The following is a 21030-nucleotide window of genomic DNA, read 5'->3' as shown; positions in this document are numbered from 1 at the left end:
GATGTCACAGACACCACCAAGCCTAGCACAACTCAAAGAAACATTGAGAAAACAAATGATCTATGAGCAACTTGACACTCAGGGGGACATAACACGCAGAACAAAAAAATTAATGACCAAATGGAAGCCCTTCATTCTCACTCTAGACCCAGCACACCAAAAACAAATAATTTACCCATTCAAAGACGCGGAGTACATACTGAATGCACAGCTACATGGAAAATGGAACATATTTAACTAAAAGACCAGACTCAGTAACCATAACGTGAGGTGGTACAGGGATAGATACACGGAGGAACCTGGGGTGGCACCCAGGGGGGAGGTCAGGAAAAAGGAAGGCTCTGAGGGGGAGGAAAATTGGTAGGATGAATAACAGAGAAAAGAGACGGAACCAGACTCAGTATCCTGAAGTTACGATACTAGTATGTTATCTTACATAATAATAATAGATTTGTGTTTTAATCCATCTCCGTTGCTGGAGATGGCAAACTAGGTGGTAAGAGAGTGGAAGTCCCTAAAGAAGAGGGAGGAGAATGGGACTTAAAGGGGGGAAAAAAACATTGGAAAACTTAGATGCTAATGCAGTGATTAGACATGTTGTCATATTGTATTTAGCTGACTCATTTTGTAATTCTCATTGCTTGTCTATGTATTTGGCATTGAAAAAATAAAATATTAAAAAAAAAAAAAAGTGGCTCTATATAATTCCACCAAGGAAATAGAAGGACTGGCAATAATCCTTATAGAATCTCACCAGCCCAAAGATCTTTTTAGAATTGGGCACATAGTGATAAATAAATACAAAACAATAGCAGAGCAATGACTACAGTGGTAATAGGACAAAATAGAACAATCTGTTCTCTTAGGTAGCTTAAAATCGTCACCTTAAAACTTAGTTTTCTTTCACACTCATGGTAAAATAATTTCCAAGTACTAGTGGGTATACTGTCTTGTTCCTGTTTGGACTAAAGTAGAAACTCTCTTAGAAGTCTTCAGTGCACATTTCCTCCTACTTTTATCCACTCTTCAGTTTTGTTTCTGTACATTTAGAGTGAATTAGTATAGGCTGCAGCTTTACTGCTGCTATATAGTTTCTTATTTATCATGAAGAACTTATCAGTACAGCAAACTCCCTACTGCAAGTCACTGCAGCCAGCCAGTTATTTATCCATAGAAGTTTCTTAACATACAAGGGCATTTCCTGGGGAGACCTGAGAGATATATTGCAGTCCATTTAAAAAGTTGCAGATGCAGTTTTGGAGCCTGAGTGATGCAGGTTCCCATGAATGGGCCTAAAACACAAGCTAAGTAGTAGTAATCTTAAAGGGACAGTCTACACCAGAATTGTTATTCTTTTAAAAGATAGATAATTCCTTTATTACCCATTCCCTAGTTTTGCATAACCAACACAGTTATATAAATACACTTTTTACCTTTATATTGTATCTAAGCCTCTGCACACTGCCCCCTTATTTCAGTACTTTTGACAGACTTGCATTTTAGCCAATCAGTGCTGGCTCCTAGGATCTCCACGTGCGTGAGCACAATGTTATCTATATGACACACATGAACTAACACCCTCTAGTGGTAAAAAACTGTCAAAATGCCCTGAGAGAAGAGGTGGTCTTCAAGGGCTTAGAAATTAGCATATGACCCTCCTAGGTTTAGCTTTCAACTAACAATACCAAGGGAACAAAGGAAAATTGGTGATAAAAGTAAATTGGGAAATTGTTTGAAATTACATGCCCTATCTGAATCATGAAAGTTTATTTTGGACTTGACTGTCCCTTTAAGATTACTGCTACTTAAACCTCTCTGCCACCCCATCCTGGTCATTTACATGCACTGCTATCATGCAATCGGTTGCACAAAAGCAGGGGGCTACTGCTTGCTCCCCACAATGCAAGGAAAACTAGGTTCTGGGACAGAAACTTCGTCCGGTGTTTGATAAATGGGCAGGTAAGGAGGCATGTTTAAGGATACAGATTTTCATCATTTTGGGGTACTTCAGCCCTGCTGTGCCTGTGTGTGAATGGTGCGACCTTGCCCCTGCTACTACCCTCTGCAGAAGTTGTTTATGTATTATTATTATTTGTGGTTAATTCTTTTTTTTTTTTGCACAATAATTAGACCAATTGTGGTTTGAAATTGTGTCTTCCAATACAATCCTACATCTGAATATGTTGTCAAACTTTCTGCTTAGAACTTGTATTGCAGAGTTCAAGGGGCATGAGTTTTTTCTCTACATCTCCTGAAGATCATATAAGTGCCTTTTCTGCTTTGATGGATGCTTTTTTAAAAAAATGCTTTTTAAAAAAAATGGCATCTTATAAATTGCTAGAAAAGCGTGGTGTCTTACCACGCTTTTCTAGCAATTTATATGATGCCATTTTTTGCTTATATTATAGCGATCTTGACTACTACTCTAGTGTTATCTTTAGATGTCTTATTTACAAACCATAACGTAATTGAATGAATAAAGGTGATAGGTATATCAGTTCATATCTATAAAATAACAATGAATTTATGAATGTATGGGTCATATCTCCATTTCAACGAATAGGATGACAGCCTTTCTTTTTGAAAAAATAAAAAAGTTTTTCACTGCAGGATAACACTTATAAGATGTATTTTTTCTTTTGCTATTTTAAAATAAGGTCAATTGGCGTTGATATCTCTCTTGAGAGAGATCTCTAGAATTTCCCAATTATATGTCTTTGTATGCTGATGCTGATCTAATTTTTGCCTTAGTATTAGATTATAGTTGGTTTCATTGTATCCATTTGCTATTTGTTTTGTTTACATTGTTGCCATTAGTGAATTGCTAATTAGGACAATTGTTTGAACATGAGCTAAAGGGAGGGGTGGGGTGGGGTTACCATGTTTTTTGTATTATATAAAGCCAGAGCTTCCACTGTTAAGACAGATGCCTGATGAAACAGCCAGTTTGGCTGAGAAACGTGTTGCAACTGTTTTTAAACATTGGTTATTACTCTAGTTGGGTTGTACTGTGTACATCCTCACTTCTTAATTAATTACCTTTTAATCTACGGTTTGGAAGCCTGTGCTTTTGTTATCTACTGGATTACCGGGACCCATCATCCTGTTGCAGGATCAGTGTAGCTGGGTCACTGTAATTCCCCAGCCTGCATCAATTAGCACATGGGTGCTGCTCATTTTGTGAGTATTCTACCATCTACCTGATCTGTTACTATCAAATTTCCAACAGAGTTGCACTAGGAGGCGCCCTCTCTCTTTGTGATTTTTTCATAGATTTCAGTATTTCCACCTTTCTTTACGTGAGGAGCTGCCAACCACATAGGAGGACATACCTGGAGAGACTACATTTACAGATGTTCATTTTTGGAACTCTCTAAACATTGGACTCTCTTTTATCTGACCCTTACATTTGGATTCAGCTAAGTTTTTTTAATATGGTTCAATAGAGTGTAATATATGACTACTGTATGGTTATTGTATATTATAAGTTAATGTACTATATTGTTTCACACATTAGCTGCTGATTGATGATCTGCATATTCGTCTATTAATTAGTTGCACATTTTTGAGTCTGGATGATTATTAGGAACCTGGTTTATTAATAATTCTACTTATTGGTACTGTTTATTTCTTGTATTATACTGATTTGTATCATACTGATTTTACTTATTTTCTTTGCAAGTAGCACCCAAACTGCTTCTATTTTGATTAGTCTTTAGCGCCCCCTAGGGTTGTACACTTAGGTGTAATCAACAGCTTTTGAGTTTATAGGGGGGTGTTACATTTAAGTGAAGCCTTGATGGGGTAATCTGTGTTACAGAAGTAGTGGTGAGGGGCTGGGTTATCCCTCCTGTTTATTTTCCAGTGACAAGAGTTTGCAGATAAGTTTAGCAGCAGTAGGGGGAAGAGGTCAGCAGTGTTTATGAATAACTATGACATGGGAGGTCAAAAGAAAATCCAACCATGTTAGGGGATTAGGTAGGTTCAGCTTTAATTAGGGTTAATTGCTGTGGGAGAGATTGTCATTATGGTTAATGTGCTATAACACTGATTACTATGTAATATAGCAGAAGAGTCAGATAAACCCGTGTTAAAGGTTCATAGTGATCAGTTGCATGATAGTATTGTTTTTCCTATTGTTATAGTAATGTTACTTTCATTTAGTAATGTTTATTAAGAATTATTAACATTTTACGCAAAAATCGAACAAAATTTACTGCGTCAATTAAGTGTTTTACCTTTTTGTACCTGTCCTTTGCCGCATTAATGTCATCTTGCAGGAACTGTGATTCAATTTGAAGTTCAAGATTACTTAATAAAGCTTCATCAGCCTCCTAAAATATAAGCAAAATAATTAATAGGATTACCCTTACCAACAAGTTACAGTTGAGATAAAAGTGAAAATCCTTTGTGTCTAGCACAATATATTTTAAAGAATATTAATGATCTTTACTTTTGGGGAAATTTCTAGAAGACCTGTGCACTTTCTATGCCCAGAAATATGAATAACACAACAACAACAAAAAACCACATTAAATTGGTAAGTATACTCTGCATGATGTTTGCTTCTTAATTTAGGTAAAGGTACAAATGGGTTAAATACATTTGAATTCATCTAAATTATTAGATTCAGTTGGTTGAAAAAGGGAATAAAAAAAACTTAAAAAAGGTAGCTAATGCATATTAGGTCATTAAAGCTAAATTAAGAATTACTGAATAGGTGTAGTATGCATTTTCAATTAACTAAAAACTTACATTTTGGTTTATATTCTATGCAATCTACTATTAATAGTGAAAGAGCAACATCAAAGTGTAAGCCACTTAGAAAAATAGCCAGGTTCAGTTTTGACAGTTAGCACATCTCCCTTCAATTCTGGTTAGTTAATGTCCTTAACCAATCAGAATTGTTATTATTAAAATTATCTGTAGGAGGAAAGTTTCTTTGTGATCATTCTGATGTTAAGTAAAAAGAGAAGATTCTTCAGCCTGATAGGGCTAAAAATGTAATGTTTTTTTTTTTTTTTGTAATTTAGGGTTTATATTTTAGAAGCGGTGCTTTTGGGGATCATAAAGCATGGACTCGATTTACTATTAAAAGTCTACAAAGCAGGGTCATGTAGGAGGGATTTTTCATGGGTGTTTTCTATGTAGGGGGAAAATTATGGGTTACAGATGATGGGTTTTCTGGGGGGGGTTGTTACATTTAAGTGGAGTTTTGATGTAGTAATTAGGGTTACAGAAGAAGTGGTGAGGGGCTAGGGATGGGCGAATGTTTCTAAAAATTTTAAATTTAAAACAAATTTTGATACATTCGTTCATTCGAATCGAATTTTGAATGTTTATATAACATTCTAACATTCTATTTTCGAATTTTCACTTTCGAATTTTTCAATAAAATTCGAAAATATTCGTTCAAATAATAGAATGTTTAGCTATGTATTCATTCAATTTCGAAATGTAATATTCGAATTCGAATGTGACATTCAAATTTGAAATAGTATTTCTAGTTTACAACTGAGTTTAATAAATGTAAACCTTGAATTTGAATGCTACATTCGAATTTGAATGTCACATTCGAATTTGAAATAGTATTTCTAGTCTAATACTGTGTTTTAAAAGTGATATTCGATTCGAATGTGATATTCGATTTGAATGTGGCATTCGAATTTGAAATAGTATATCTAGTCTAATACTGTTTTATAAATGTAATATTCGAATTCGAATATGACATTCGATTCAAATGTGATATTCGATTCGAATGTGACATTCGAAATAGTGTTTCTAGTCTACAGTTGTGTTTTATAAATGTAATATTCGAATTTGAATGTGATATTTGAATGTAACATTCGAATTTGAATGTGACATTCAAATTCGAATGTGACATTCGAAAACTGTAAATAACATTCGAAAATCGAATTTTTAAGAATATTCGTTCTTATCAACATTCTATTATGTAAATCGAATTTCTACAATAACATTCGTTCTAACATTTGAATTCGGATATAAACACATTCGCCCATCCCTATGAGGGGCCGGGTTATCCATTGTGTATATTTTTAAGTGAGACGAGTTTGCAGTTAGGTTTAGCAGCAGTAGGGAGAACAAGTCAGCAGTGGTTAGGAATAACTTTGGCATGGGAGGTCAAACGAAAATCCAACCGTGTTAGGAGATTAGGTTCAGCTGTAATTAGGGTTAATTGCTGTGGGAGAGATTGTGATTAGGGTTATTGTGCTATAACACTAGTGAGTATGTAATATAGCAGAAAAGTCAGATAAACCCTTGGCAAAGGTTCATAGTGACCAGTTGCATATAAGCATATGTAGTGGTCACTAAATAATAGTGGTGTGAATTTGATAAGGTTTCTAAACGTGAGCCACAATAATGTACTGGCATTTTCTCTTGAATGCCAATGAAACATCAAAATTGCCATCCCTTATCTAGCCCCTTATACTGTATATCCTATTTTCATATAATTTAAAATATATAATGCCAGAATAAGATGAAATTGCTAATAATGTGTATTTTACATGGTTATATGATAAATTAAAAAATTGAATTGTATGCAACTGAACCCTTAGAAGTCTACTCATGAAAAGAGATTGCCTGAAAGCATAAATGTGAACATGTTTGAATTAAGGTATTAATACATGCTGAACATCATCCAACTCAAAACAATCAGTATTCTTGACTTGTCTGTTTACAGAGAACATAGCTTATCCAAAGATGGAAAAAAACATACATTTTCTAATCAGCTGAAAAAGTTACACACATTTGATTGCATCAACAAATAAAAGAGGATGATGTAGTGTTATATTGTGGTCCTGTTTTTGATGACATATTGTTAGACCTCTTGTATATTCATCAATCAGCTGTATGCATTTGTAAAATGACATGCTCTTTGTCATGAGACAAATCTTTTCCACAGACCTAAGGCTTGCTTCAGGGGAATAATGCCACAAGTCACACCACAGAAAATATCATTTAATAAAAGAACAAATGCTGACAATATCGAGTGCAGTCTATTGCTATTTGTTAAATAAAGTAGATGTGTTAGAGTAGCAAAAGACTTAATACACATTTTACGCAGTCTAGTGCCTCAGCATTTCTTATAGTTTTATATATTTTAATACATTGCAGAGTCATCATTCTATAAGGGTGTGAAGAATGCTTAAATGCAATTAAATATGCAGCAGGTCCTTAGTTGCTATTATTTTAAAGAAAGAACATTTGCAAGCCAACATAATACTTAAATGACCTTCTGCTACAGACATGTATGTAGTATGAAATCCCTTCCTATTTTTCACTGCTTGTGTGTAATGTTATAAAAGTATGGACTAGACTACAAGTGGAGCGATAAATTACCATTACAAGTGTCTGGTTATTGCTACCTCGAGCTTGCGGTAGCAATTAGCACTTATAAAATTAACCAGACATCAGATCTCTGGTTAATTATATGAATGCCCCCAAAATACAGTTGTGTGTATTTTATTTTAAAAAATAAAAATTGTAGCATTTTTATTTTTAATAAAATAACTGCACTAGGCAGTTTTTGGGGGCTAAAGTTGGCGACTGTGGGGTGCTAGAAAAAAAACGTCACTGAAAAGTGCTTTTACATAGTGATCTATAAAAACTGTGTGCTCTAAGTAAATATATAAGTATATGCTTATATACATACCAGGAACGGAACTTCCACGGTCACAACGGTCGCAACTTTGACCGGACCTTGGAGGTCTGCCACTCTGTGCATGCATGGTCTTGCTCCCATTGCCGCCAGTCAGAGCTGCCCTGCAGTGCGGTATGCTCAGGGTCAGATTGGTCTACTGGGATGCAGTGAGCATCTGGGAATCAGCTCCAGCAGCAATAACTACACCCTCATCTGCTGTTATTATTAGTGAGCAGGATCAGAGACTGGAGTGGTGTGAAGTGTTTCCATGTAAATATACAACACAGTGCATAATGAAATATTATTATTATTTGTAAAGCTCACAACATTCATAGCTCTGCCAACATGAGTAAGGGGGTATAATGACACTATTTTAAAGGTCTCTAGGTACATGTGAACAGCCTGGGATGGAGCAAGCCAAAGCCATGATGATTTGAAGATGCCTGCTTTAAGCCCACATCCCTCACATAACAAGGCGGCTGCTCCTCTGTGCTTCAAGTTAGCACTGCATGCGCAATGTGAGTCTAAATCTGTAACAATCATGAGGAGGAACCACATGGAGGTCATGGTGCACACGGAACTGGAGCAGTGGAGTAATGATGGAGCTGTGACCGCACTGGTTAGTACCACAATGGGGGTGGGTGGGGGATTTGATTGGTTGCCTGGACTTTTATCTATGTGACTGCAACTTACAATACATAGACTCACTTGCGACTCTCACTCACTTCAAGTGCATTAGTGACAAGTGGCAGCCAATTCAGCAAAGTGAGGGCTGCTGCCTGAGTGCCTGGATGACAGCTTGCTTTAAACAAGGCACAAAGTGACCACACTGTTCCTATTCTAAAGAACAGCTTATTAAAAAAGGTAACCAATTTACTTCCATCATTTATTAAAAAAATATTTCTAAGACCCTGCATTTGTTATTAAAAAATAATAATATTCAGTGTATCTGCACTGGGTGTTGTATGAAATATATTGTGTGCCTCCCCCCGTGTCTCTCTCCCCTCCCCGTCTCTCTCCCACCCTGTATCTCTCCTACTCTTCCCCCCTGTGTCTCTCTCTCTCCCCCTGTGTCTCTCTCTCTCCCCCCTATGTGTCTCTCTCCCCCCTATGTGTCTTTCTCTCTCCCCCTGTGTCTCTCTTGCCCCCCTGTGTCTCTCTCTCCCCCCTTGTGTCTCTCTCTCCCCCCTGTGTCTCTCTCACCCTGTCTCTCTCTCTCTCCCCCCTGTCTCTCTCTCTCCTCCCTGTGTCTCTCTCTCTCCCCCTGTCTCTCCCCCTGTGTCTCTCTCTCCCCCCTGTGTCTCTCTCTCCCCCCACTGTGTCTCTCTCTCCCCCGTGTCACTCTCCCCCCTGTGTCTCTCTCTCCCCCCATGTCTCTCTCTCCCCCCCTGTGTCTTTCTCTCCCCCCTGTGTCTCTTGACACCCCCGTGTCTCTCTCCCCCCGTGCCTACCCCTGTGTCTCTCTCTCTCTCCCCCGTGTCTCTCTCTGTCCCCCCTGTGTCTCTCTTCCCCCCCTTGTCTCCCCCCCAGTGTCTCTCTCTCCCCCCAGTGTCTCTCTCTCCCCCCATGTATCTCTCCCCCTTATGTGTCTATCTTCCCCCCTGTGTCTATCTACCCCCCCCCCCCCTGTGTCTCTATCTCCCCCCTGTGTCTCTCATCATGTGCAGGCCTGTGCTATGTTGTTTTCTAAACATTAACATATGAATGCTTTATCATGTTAGGCAATGTATTTCTTCCTTGGTCACACAGTGCAGGAGTGTTTGTCCCTTTCTCACTTTAAGTGTAAATTGACATGATTAACATATTTTTTCTTACTGTGTTACGGATTGCAAAAAAATATGATTGGGCTGATTGACACCCCCTGCTAGCAGCTGCAAATCTGCAGGGGGCAGCATTGCACAAGCAGTTTAATCAGAACTGCTTGTGCAATGATAAATGCCGACAGCATATGCTGTCAGCATTTATCGATGTCTGGTGGACATGATCCACTACAGCGGATCATGTCCGCCACACATTTATAAATTGGCCCCTATATGTGTGATGTGTATGGTTATCATTATTACTATTCAAATTATAAAAGAAAGAAAGATAGATTGATTGTATCCTGTGAAGGAGTGCTATCCCAAACATAACTTCTAGAGTTACTATCCAGTCCTGATTGTTGGGTGCATATCCTTGTGGTAAATCTCCCTATCACCTCCTGTATATAGTACCTACTTTGTGTCCTGGAATGTCCTGTATTCCAATCATTTTTTTTTTATATCACAGCTTAGACAAGCACATTGAGGAACTGCTGCTTAATAATACTAGTGTATGTCTAAATCTCATGATCTTCCTATTTATTTGTATCTGTGTACAAATGTGTGTCTATGGTTCCATAAATATAAATTAATTTCTATGCTTGTGTGAGACTGTCAGGGATATTTATCAACAGGTCCGCCAGACCTCGCTGAATGCGGAGAGCAATATGCTCACTGTATTCAGCATTGCACCAGCAGCTGCCCCCTGCAGATTCGCAGCCAATCGGCCACCAGCAGGGAGGTGTCAATCAACCCGATCGTACTCGATCGGGTTGATTTTCGGCGATGTCTGTCCACCTGCTCAGAGCAGGCGGACAGGGTTATGGAGCAGCGGTCTTTAGACCGCTGCTTCATAACTGCTGTTTCTGGCGAGTCTGCAGGCTCGCCAGAAACACGGGCCCTCAAGCTCCATTCGGAGCTTGATAAATGGGCCCCTGTGTCTGAACTTGCGAATGAAGTTGGGACAGTGTATGTGTTTGCATTTGCATTAGAAATAAATGTGTGTACTTTAATGTGTATGACTCAGATTTCATGGGCACAAATATGTGAATGTTTATGAACATTTATGTGCAATGTATTTTTAAATATATTTATAAGTGTGGCTACAAGGCTGTGTACATGAAAGCACATATCTGTATTTTAACATATTTGTTAGAAAAAGTGCATGTGTCTAATTTTGTTTGACTGCCTATTTTGTATGTTTGATTCTGTCTATCTGTGCAGAATGGGGATATAAAACTGAATATTCCAAAAATTTAAGGAAATCATATGAAACGTGACAGGGTTATAGAAAATCTTTCTAAAGGAGAGGTGAGATTAAGAAAGAGAGAAGATATTGGAGAGATGAAGTTGAAGAAGATAAATAAAATATTAGAGTGGGGATGTGAAATACATCTGATGATAATCACATTAATCCCTTATGTGACAGAAATGTATAGAATAATATTAACCCATTATCTTCAAGACAAAGGGCCTGATAGTCAAAACCCTGCCGCTGAGGCCCTTAAAAAAGTTAGAAATACAAATTTTATCTTGAGAAATGTTTATGTTGCTATGTAGTGTTCTTTATGTGATATAGTACAATACAAGGTATAAAAATAATCCTAAAGACTTGATTTCTCTCCATGCCGTAGAGGTTTTGAATATCAGGCCAAAGAGAGAAGCATTGACTTAACTTTTTGATGGCAGCATAAAGGACCATGAAATCACTAAAAGCTTGGCTGAAAATTATAGTTCTTGGCATTTTAGTAATGCCCTAATTTATAGCCCTCTGCATTTTATTAATGCCCTATTATAAAAGTTTCCACCTCTTTTCCTACCACCCTAAAAATGAAAAGAATTAATATATTAATGTTTGTGTACCTGTTACCCTTTGTGTCACTTTTTGTGTTTTTTTTTTTAATATTCTTTTTGCTTCTAAACCAGATAAAGGGGCCAATTTATTAAATGTCGGACGGACATGATGCACTGTAGCAGATATGATGTTGCATTTAACAATGCACAAGCATTTCTCTCTTTATGTATTTAGTCTCCCTATGGGAAAAAGGGGCAACCAGACGTGGACTCCATGCTCAGTGTGCTTAAAGTAATATGGCTACACCTCACTGATGAGGTCCAATGAAGGACGAAACGATTGTCTGTGGTTGCTATGTTCCTTGTTCATAGAAGAATTGCCTGGTATTATAATGCCTAATGACAAACAATATGCTCTCTTCTTCATCCTAAATTGTTCATAAGCTCATGAGTTAATTTTCAAGCATAGCTATCTTCCGTATAATAAATAGCTTCTCCTATATTAATGAATACCAGCAGATACTATGCTGCTATTTCAGACACGTACTACAAACAACAACCACTATTCCTTCCTCTAGAAGTTGTGTTGTGCAAACCATTTTATGCATATTCATTGTGCTAACAACCTCGGTCCAATAGTGAAATTATGATTGATGTTTGTTTGTCCTATATGATCAATAAGGTACAATGGTATATGTTTAAATCATTATAGTAGCTAAAGGTGTATTTTTAAATTTAAGCATAACGGTGTGTGGTATTTTAAGAATAATTCAAATATCCATGTGACTGAATCAGTATATTATTATACTGTAGAGCAAGCTTGTTTATCTGTTGAGACTAAAATGATTAATTGGTAAATGCTATTAATAAGTTAAATTATAGTAAAGCTTTTTTAAGTTATTGCATCTGGTTTGTAGTTACTTGGTCAGGATTTGGTAATCAGGATAACCATGTTGTGCTTATGACATAATGTATAGTGTAACAGCTAATTGGATCAAGATATATATAATTTGAATGATTTGTATTATCTGTATTTTATTATGGTTTTATTACATTTGTTATCTTATATTATAATAAGTCCTTTTGTTTGCATAACTAAGTCTCTGTGTTTACAGCCCCACATACCGAAAATAATTTAAGAAATTGTTGTAAAGGGTTCAATTTTAATCTGTGTTTACTAATCATATTTTATTATTATCCATTACATTACTAACCCATAACAAACAATAAACCTTATAAAATGCAGAGAGGCATAATAAAACAAAGAAGGAATGAAGGGTTCAAGGAAAAGAAAAGGGAGGGTTGGTTCACCAGATCCAGAATAGGGTTATTTCTAGTGAGAATGGGCTGGTCAGGGAGCATTTGTAATCAGGATAGTACCAACATTTAGAGTGTTTTATAGTTGTTCTCATAAAATTTCAAATTGTGGAAATAGTTATGTTTTTGTCTTTTGTACAAGCAATACTGTTGTAAAAGGAGAATTTTTCAGATCCTGTAAACCCAATGTTGTAAATATTATAACAAAATATTAAACATACTGTTAAATATTCTATATGATCCATAGACTATACTGTATCTATATATTTTACAGTATATTTAATAATTTTGAATTTTTGCTATTTTTTGTTGTTAATATTTTATATGTAATATTTCAATAACATGCCTTAAGATTACTATGTTTTCATGTGCACTAACCCGGCCACGTTAAAACCTAAATCGTGAGTCATGATGCGCAAAACGCACATTTTACATTCCTATGTTCGTTCAACACATAGAACATAATGTACTGCATATGTTTAATAGTTGTTAAAAAATATTTTATATGTAGTATTTCAATAACGCGCCTTAAGTTTACAAAATGTTCATGTTCGCTAACCCGACCACGTTAAACCATAAATCATTTTACATTTCTATGTTATACACAAAGAGCTAGGTTACAAATGGAGAACTAATTAGTACTCGCAGTGCCAATTAGTGGTCAAAAAATTAACCACAAATCACATTATAGTTTTTTATTACTAAGCAGTATTGGGGCTTTAAAGTGCCTTTACATTGCGGTCTATGGGAACTGTGTGTTCCCATAAATCGCAATGTAAATATATATGTATATGCTTATACACATATATATTTATGTGTTAGTATGTGTATATACACATATTAACACATAAATATATATGTATATAATCAAATACATATATATTTAAAAATGCTGCCTATCGCTGTGCTACTTACCCCCTTCACTGCATGAGTTTTGATGGGTCTCTGACACCCCTCATACCATGAAGGACATTGGCTTTTGGACCTGATGCTGATAACAGCTTGGATGGTCCTATTCCTCTTTGGCCTGGAGAACACGATGGCTGTTCTGTCCATAAACTTTTTGAAATGTTTACTCATCGGACCACAAAACACAATTCCACTGTGCTACTGTCCATCTCAGATGAGACCGAGCCCAGATAATAGTGTTGATGTATGTCTTCTGCTTTGCTTCGCATAGTAAAACCTTAACTTGCATCTGTGGATGGTGTTGATTGACAAAGGTTTGCCAAAGTATTCCCAAACCCATGTTAGGATATGCATTACAGACTTATGATGGTTTTTGAGACAGTGACGTCTGAGGGATCGAAGATCACGTGCATGCAGAAGTGATTTTTGGCCTTGCCCTTGCCACCGAGATTTGACCGGATTCCTTGAATCTTTTAATTATATTGTGCACTGTAGAAGGTGAAATACCCAAAATCCTACCAATTTGTCTTTAGGGAATAATGTTCTCAAAGTGTTGAATTATTTGCTGCCACATCTGTTGGCAGATTGGCAAGTCTTGACCTATCCTTGCTCTTGAAGGACTAGGCCTTTTTCAGAGGCTCCTTATATACAATGATTATATGATTGCCTCACCTGTTTTGAATCACCTTCTTATTTCAACTTGACACTATTAGTCCAAAATTGCCCCTGTCCCAACTTTTTTGGAACGTGTTTCATTTCAGACTTGAAATGAGTGTATATTTTCAAAAATATATTAAATTCACGAAGTAAAACATCAAATGATATGTTAATAATGTGTTTTCAATATACTACAGGGTTAATTGAATTTTAAAATGACTTATTTTTTTGCATTTTCCATACTGCCCCAACTTTTTTGTAATTGGTGTTGTAAATATCTCTATATATTTGTACCTATATATAGGCATCAATATGTATATATATATATATATATATATATATATATATATATATATATATATATATATATATATAGGTATAGATATCTATTTTACCAATATATATATATATATATATATATATATATATATATATATATATATATATATATATATATATAAAAGCAGGCAGCCCAGTACTCCAACCTTTGAGGTATATTCACTACCTGGGTGCTATCCTCTATACTATGCATATATAAATGTCTTCTCTTAGAAGGGCACCCACAGTATTTGTACATAAATACATTTTTATTTCCAATTCATTTAAGGTAACAAATTGATTGTTGACGTTTCGGCCCCAGTTTGGGCCTTTCTCAAGACAAATATGTTCTAAAAAATACAAAATTGAAAAGCATATGATACAAAAAAAAGGATTCATGCATAAGAAAAAACAGTGACACCCCACATCCCATAACATAAAAAAAGTTAAAACTAGGTAAACATAAGACTAAACTTTCTGAGACATACTACAATATTTCATAGATGTTTAATCATGGTAATAGACATACTAAGTCTTTTGAGAAATACTCTAATATTTCATACATATTTAATCATGGTCACTGATGTAAGAGCCCTAGGATTCAGAGCAGCAAGCATCAGAAATACAATGCAGACTCCAGCTAATAGAAGCCGATAGTATGGAAAAAACACCCTCATATAGTGGTATATTGTTCAACAAAAAACTATCTAACCTGCAGCTCAAGACCTGCTGACCATAGCATAACAACCAAATTCATAGGGTTGCAAGGCTCGCTGTCAATACTTCCTGAATATTGCATAAACTGTAGCTTAAATAACCAATCAAGAGCGTCAGGAGTAATCAGTGGGCAGATAGCGCATTAACGCAAACAAATTCCGATTACAGTGTTACCAATAAAATAGTTACAAAACATAGCCACTATGCACCCCAACTACATCATAGCTCCTAAGGACTCAATCACATTTCAAACAATTTCACAGACCAGTCTAGTAATAGTCAGTAAGAACTAAAAATGCACTCCATATATCCGACACACCACTGCATAAGCATAATTCACTACCCACTTGTGTAACCAATACATGACACTTCATAAAGTCTATGTCAGTCTGCATTTTAGTCAGAGCTAACAATACTACAATAATCAATATAGATGAAACCGCTATTCTTACAAGAGATCATTACGATAAGAAGGTTCATGACATCATTACAGCCATGCTACCAAGAAAAACGCCTTGTAAACCTGAGGCCGAAAGCCAAAATAACTCTTTTTAAATAGCTCCAGGTGCCTAGATTGGACCTGGTCAGCTGTTAGTTGAAAACCAATAGGACACCAGCCTTACCGCATGGGTATTAAAACGCAAACTTATGAGACATTGCTACAACCTGATAGACATACTGACATACCAAAACTCATCAGATCACCACTTTTTAAGAATATTTTCTCCCAAAGCCTATACTACACCGCAATAAGAGGCAAAGCACTACACACAGGTCTCTTCATGGTATATTGATACTAGTGAAACTCATCTAAGTCTTAACCGTTGAAGAGCTACATAATCGCAGACACTGCACTTAAGCCTATAGGTTATCTGAGAAATGAAAGGAATACCAAACTTACTATAAATGTACTCATATTAACACTAACCAACATCGAATATGAAAAAGGAAAGTAAGAGCTCCATCGGAAAACTAGCAGACCACACCTGTGGTACCCATAGGCACCAGAGCTGCGGGAAAAGGCACCTATCAATGCGTCACCATGGAGGGGCCTTCACACAATTACAAAAATAAATACTCCCAAACCACTTTACTCACATATTAGAAAATAAACCAATGGGAGGTAGAATGAATCCACAGTATACATTAGCCCCAAGTACAATTACTACACACCAGTGTATCAGACATAAAAAATCAAACTAGGTATTATATATAGGAGGCAGATCTAATTTAAATCAAACACCTGAGAGGGAGCACCGATTGTAGTTCAGATTCATGCTGCAATATAGAGCCTAAGTGATTCCATCAGAACCACAATCAAATATCTACTACTTAATGACCAATCTACTCTAGTTCAGTCAACCTCAGAAGTTGATCACCTTACACTCCAGTTTTAACTTTTTTGTTTATGTTATGGGGTGAGGGGTGTCACTGTTGTTTTATATGCATTAATCCTTTTGTTTGTATCATATCCTTTTAAATTGTGTGTTTTTTAGAACATATTTGTCTTGAGAAATCCTGTGAGTGCCCTCCTAAGAGAAGAAGTATATATATATATATATATATATATATATATATATATATATATATATGAATAAATAGAGCATATTCTTCTATGTGAAGAACATTGGAATGGGAAATATTCAAATTTTAACAGGTTGAGCGCACTTGGTTAAACTTGATCGTGTTAGCGTGTGAGTATGGGTGTTAGTTTTTATTTTAATTTTCCCATTCCATTAAACTCTATGAGGGGAATACGTTAACGTGTTCGCAATATTCTAAGTTCCACTTTTTGGGTGCATCGGGATAGCACTCATGCACAATCTTTTTATTTTCAATTCATAATACTAGTGCAACCTGATGTGCTCAAAAAGCTTCCGTCGAGCGCTAAATATTGCTCCACTCATAACCTAGCCCATAGTGAAGGTTTGACCCTTTGTTCTTCAAATCATTGAACATTCTCCTCACCCTTCATCTCTGACACTTAGAGGCATACTTATCAAGCTCAGTATTTATCAAGCTCCTGAAGGCCTGCCGGAAACAGAAGTTATGAAGCAGCGGTCTAAGGACTGCTGTTCCATAACTTGTTTGCCTGCTCTGAGGTGGTGGACAGAAATCAAACCAATCTAATACGATCGGGTTGATTGACACCCCCTACTAGCAGCCAATTGGCCACGAATCTGCAGGTGGCGGCATTGCACCAACAGTTCCCCAGAACTGCTGGTGCAATGATAAATGCCAACAGCGTATGTTTTCAGCATTTATCAATGTTTATCGATGTGTGGCTGACATAATACGCTACTTTGTATCATGTCTGCTCGCACATTGATAAATATGCCCCTTATAAGCATTCCCAAGACTGTAAGCTAATATAAGAAGGTTCTTTATCTTCTGTATTTCTTGTACCTATTGTGTAGCCCTGTAGTCTATTATAAAGATTTACAACACAGAATAGTAGTTTTGCTACACATGGAATTTAGTTTTGCAGTCTTGGGCATTTATTTTATATCAATCACACAACACATTTTCTTGTTTTTTTCATCTTTAATTAGAAATGCAGATGAATTGATTACAAAGCGATACTACAAGAGTTTAGTAAATCAATATTGCCTGTGGTGTCTTCATGGGGGAAAAGCAGCTAATCACACACAATGTCTGTTACTTCATCTAATGAATTAGTTCACTGTTGCCAGAAGCTGTATAACAGATGCTTAGCACAGTGATACTCTTAGGAAAAAATTTACAAGGGAATCAGACTTTAAAACACTTCAGAAATGAGTGTTACAAACACTTCTGGAACTGAAAGGTATTAAAGGTCTGGAATTTTAGATTTAATAATACATATAAAGGGATATAACGTACAAAAAATGTCTTATATGTAAGCAATAGTGCAAAAATAAAATGTTTTACCTATGTTAAAACAAATATGCATAGATAACAAGAGGAGCTAAAAAATATTAGCTCTATTGTACGCTAACACCGCTCAAATGAATTTATTTGCGCTTTGATTTTTCTACTCATATTACACATTTAAAGTAATATGTTAGTACTCAAGCACATGTCAAGTGCGCACTAGCATCGGAGTGCTGGATAGGGCACGTACGATGAATTCCTCACATTATAGACTTCTATACATACATTCAAAAATGCACATGCATATGTACACACACATACACCTATATACATACACACATATACAGTATCTACACATAGAAATACACATATACATAAACACCTTTGGCCACTTCCCAGTTCAAATTACTAATTGTTACATGAGCAGTGATAGAGTTTCCTGTGCTATCTGGTGAAACTACAGGGAGTGCTAAAAAAATGAAATTTAAAACGAATTTTGACACATTCGTTTGTTCAAATCGAATTTAAAATGCTTATATAACATTCTAACATTCGATTTTCGAATTTTCTTTTTCAAATTTTTTTTAATAGTATTTCTAGTCAAATAATGTGTTTTTTAAATGTAATATTCAAATTTGAATGCCACATTCGAATTCGAAATAGTATTTCTTGGCTAATGCTGTGTTTTATAAATGTAATATTTGAATTTGAATGTGACATTCAAATTCGAATGTAGCATTTAAATTCGAAATAGTATTTCTAGTCTACAACTGTGTTTTATAAATGTAATATTCTAATTTGAATGCGACATTCAAATGTGAAAGTGACAATCGAATTCAAAAGTGACGTTTGAAAACTGTAAGCATTCGATAATAGAATTTTTAAGAATATTTGTTCTTGTCAACATTCTGTTATGTAAATCGAATTTCTACAATAACATTCATTCTAACATTTGAGTTCGACTATAAACATATTTGCCCATCCCTAATTCTTAGCAGAAGGTCACTATATGAATAGCACACCCTATGTTATCAATTGTGCCCCACTTGTAATCTAGGCCTTAATCCTGCTATGTACTATTGGGACCTAGCTGAACACACCTGGTGAGCCAAAGACAAACCATATATATGTGCGTAGTCACCATTTACCGGCTAGCTACGAGTAGTGCACTCCTACTTCTAAGTAGCTTAATTTGCTTTTCAACAAAGGATACAAAGAAAGCAAAGTAAATTTGATAATAGAAAAACATTGCATGGGCTACCTGAATCATGAAAGTTGAATTTTGAAATTCATGTACATTTAAAGAAAACTTTCCAAAGCCGTCTGTCATAAATGTATTGAAATATTAACATATGATGTGTAAATTTGATTGTATACTATATCAATTTAACAAAGATCTAGCAAAGTTGTAATTTCATGTAATGGTAGTAAATTTACTTGACTAGTTGGATTCTCAACAAGCTAGTTTAAATGAATAAAGTAGTATGCATGCATTTTAAGTTAGAGATTTAAAATAATTTGAGTAATAATTATTTAAAACATATAATAGAATTTGGCAATAGACTAGATTGCACTTATTATTCAATCATTGCATATAATGTGGCATGGTCAGCATTCTGTCAGGATTTCTAAATTACAAGAAAAATAAGGAAAATTACATGAAGAAATCAAACTATATATATATTTTTTACTATACATAACTAAAGATTTGTAATGAGGATTAAATGTAAAATTGTATTTCCCATTTAGGAATTATACTATGTAACGGCATCAAGTGAAATCGTAAATATGTTTTATTTGTCCAATTAAAATTGTTATGACCATGGCAGATAAAAAGGGATCATCTGTACTATGTTTATTCAGTTAATAGTATAAGAAGAAAGTTTCAGTTAAAAGTATAAAAAATTCAAGAAGAAAGTTGAGATGTTTATTAATAACGTGTCCTTCTTGCATAATACTCCAACACCTAATAAAAACTACAGCATTTCTATTGTAATATGAAAGCCTATTAAAGCTAATATATTTTCCTTGAATTTGTATTTATTTATAAAGTTTGTTACTGTTAATGGATTTTTTTGTTTGATTTATTTGGTGTGGATTACCTGGTACCAATAGTGCAGCCATAAAGCCATGATTAAAAATCCATAAGGAAGATGAAAAGATCTAAAAGCTGGCTAACAATGAACTACTAAAACAATCCAGCAAACAATCAGAGGATTATAGTACGTGAACTATGATACAAAATCCTAATGAAAAAAAGTGTAAAGGAAAAAGTGTTTTACTAACAAGGGCAGAAGCAAATGCAGATGCACTATAATGTTAATGTTTTTCCATATAAATGTATTTTTAAAACAAATGACTCCATTTTTTTTATATCCCTGAGACTGGGACATTTAACAATTCCTGTTTCTTTGAGCAAGCACAGAATTGGTTTCATGCATGTAATGCACATGCTTTCCTGGATCTCAAGCATGTCCGAGATTCATAGTTACCAAAAATTTCTCCATATACAATGAGATTGTTAATTATTATAAGTAATAAATTCCAATCTAAGGATTGTTTTCTCTTGTATCATTTCTAAGTTTTGCTGGGAGATACACGCTTGAAAATGAAAAGGTTCCAATCTTAGTTAAATGAAACCAAGGGAGATACGTGTACATAGATAACACTCTTTAGACATTATGCATTTAGTACATGAGGCCTTATGTATGGTATGCCTTTTATAGGTGGTACCCAAAACATATTTCACAGGTGTGCAACATGTAGTGCTTTGTTCAATTTAGAATTTGTTGACCTAGACCAGGGGTTATCAACCTTGGCTCTCCAGAGGTTTTGAAACTACATTTCCCATGATGCTCAGCCGGCTTAAAGTGTCTGAGCATCATGGGAAATGTAGTTCCAAAACCTCTGGAGAGCCACGGTTGATGATCCCTGACCTAGGCCAACAGGATTTTACAAGGCAACACATTTTGAAGAACAGTTTAATAATGTCTTGCTAGTGTC

The 21030-nt window shown here is 35.6% G+C and overlaps 1 protein-coding gene across 1 annotated transcript in view; it reads right to left on the bottom strand.

Annotated features, from left to right (window-relative positions):
* BFSP1 (beaded filament structural protein 1) overlaps window positions 1-21030 on the bottom strand; it is a 92109-nt gene that overhangs the window by 57216 nt on the left and 13863 nt on the right. Inside the window, exon 3 of the mRNA XM_053709327.1 lies at window positions 4239-4334. Coding sequence (XP_053565302.1) covers window positions 4239-4334 — 96 coding nt within the window. The remainder of the gene's footprint in view (window positions 1-4238; window positions 4335-21030) is intronic.

Source organism: Bombina bombina, chromosome 4 (assembly GCF_027579735.1).
Source record: "Bombina bombina isolate aBomBom1 chromosome 4, aBomBom1.pri, whole genome shotgun sequence".
In the NCBI taxonomy this organism is placed as follows: Eukaryota; Metazoa; Chordata; class Amphibia; order Anura; family Bombinatoridae; genus Bombina; species Bombina bombina.
This window is presented reverse-complemented; position numbering and strand designations above follow the sequence as displayed.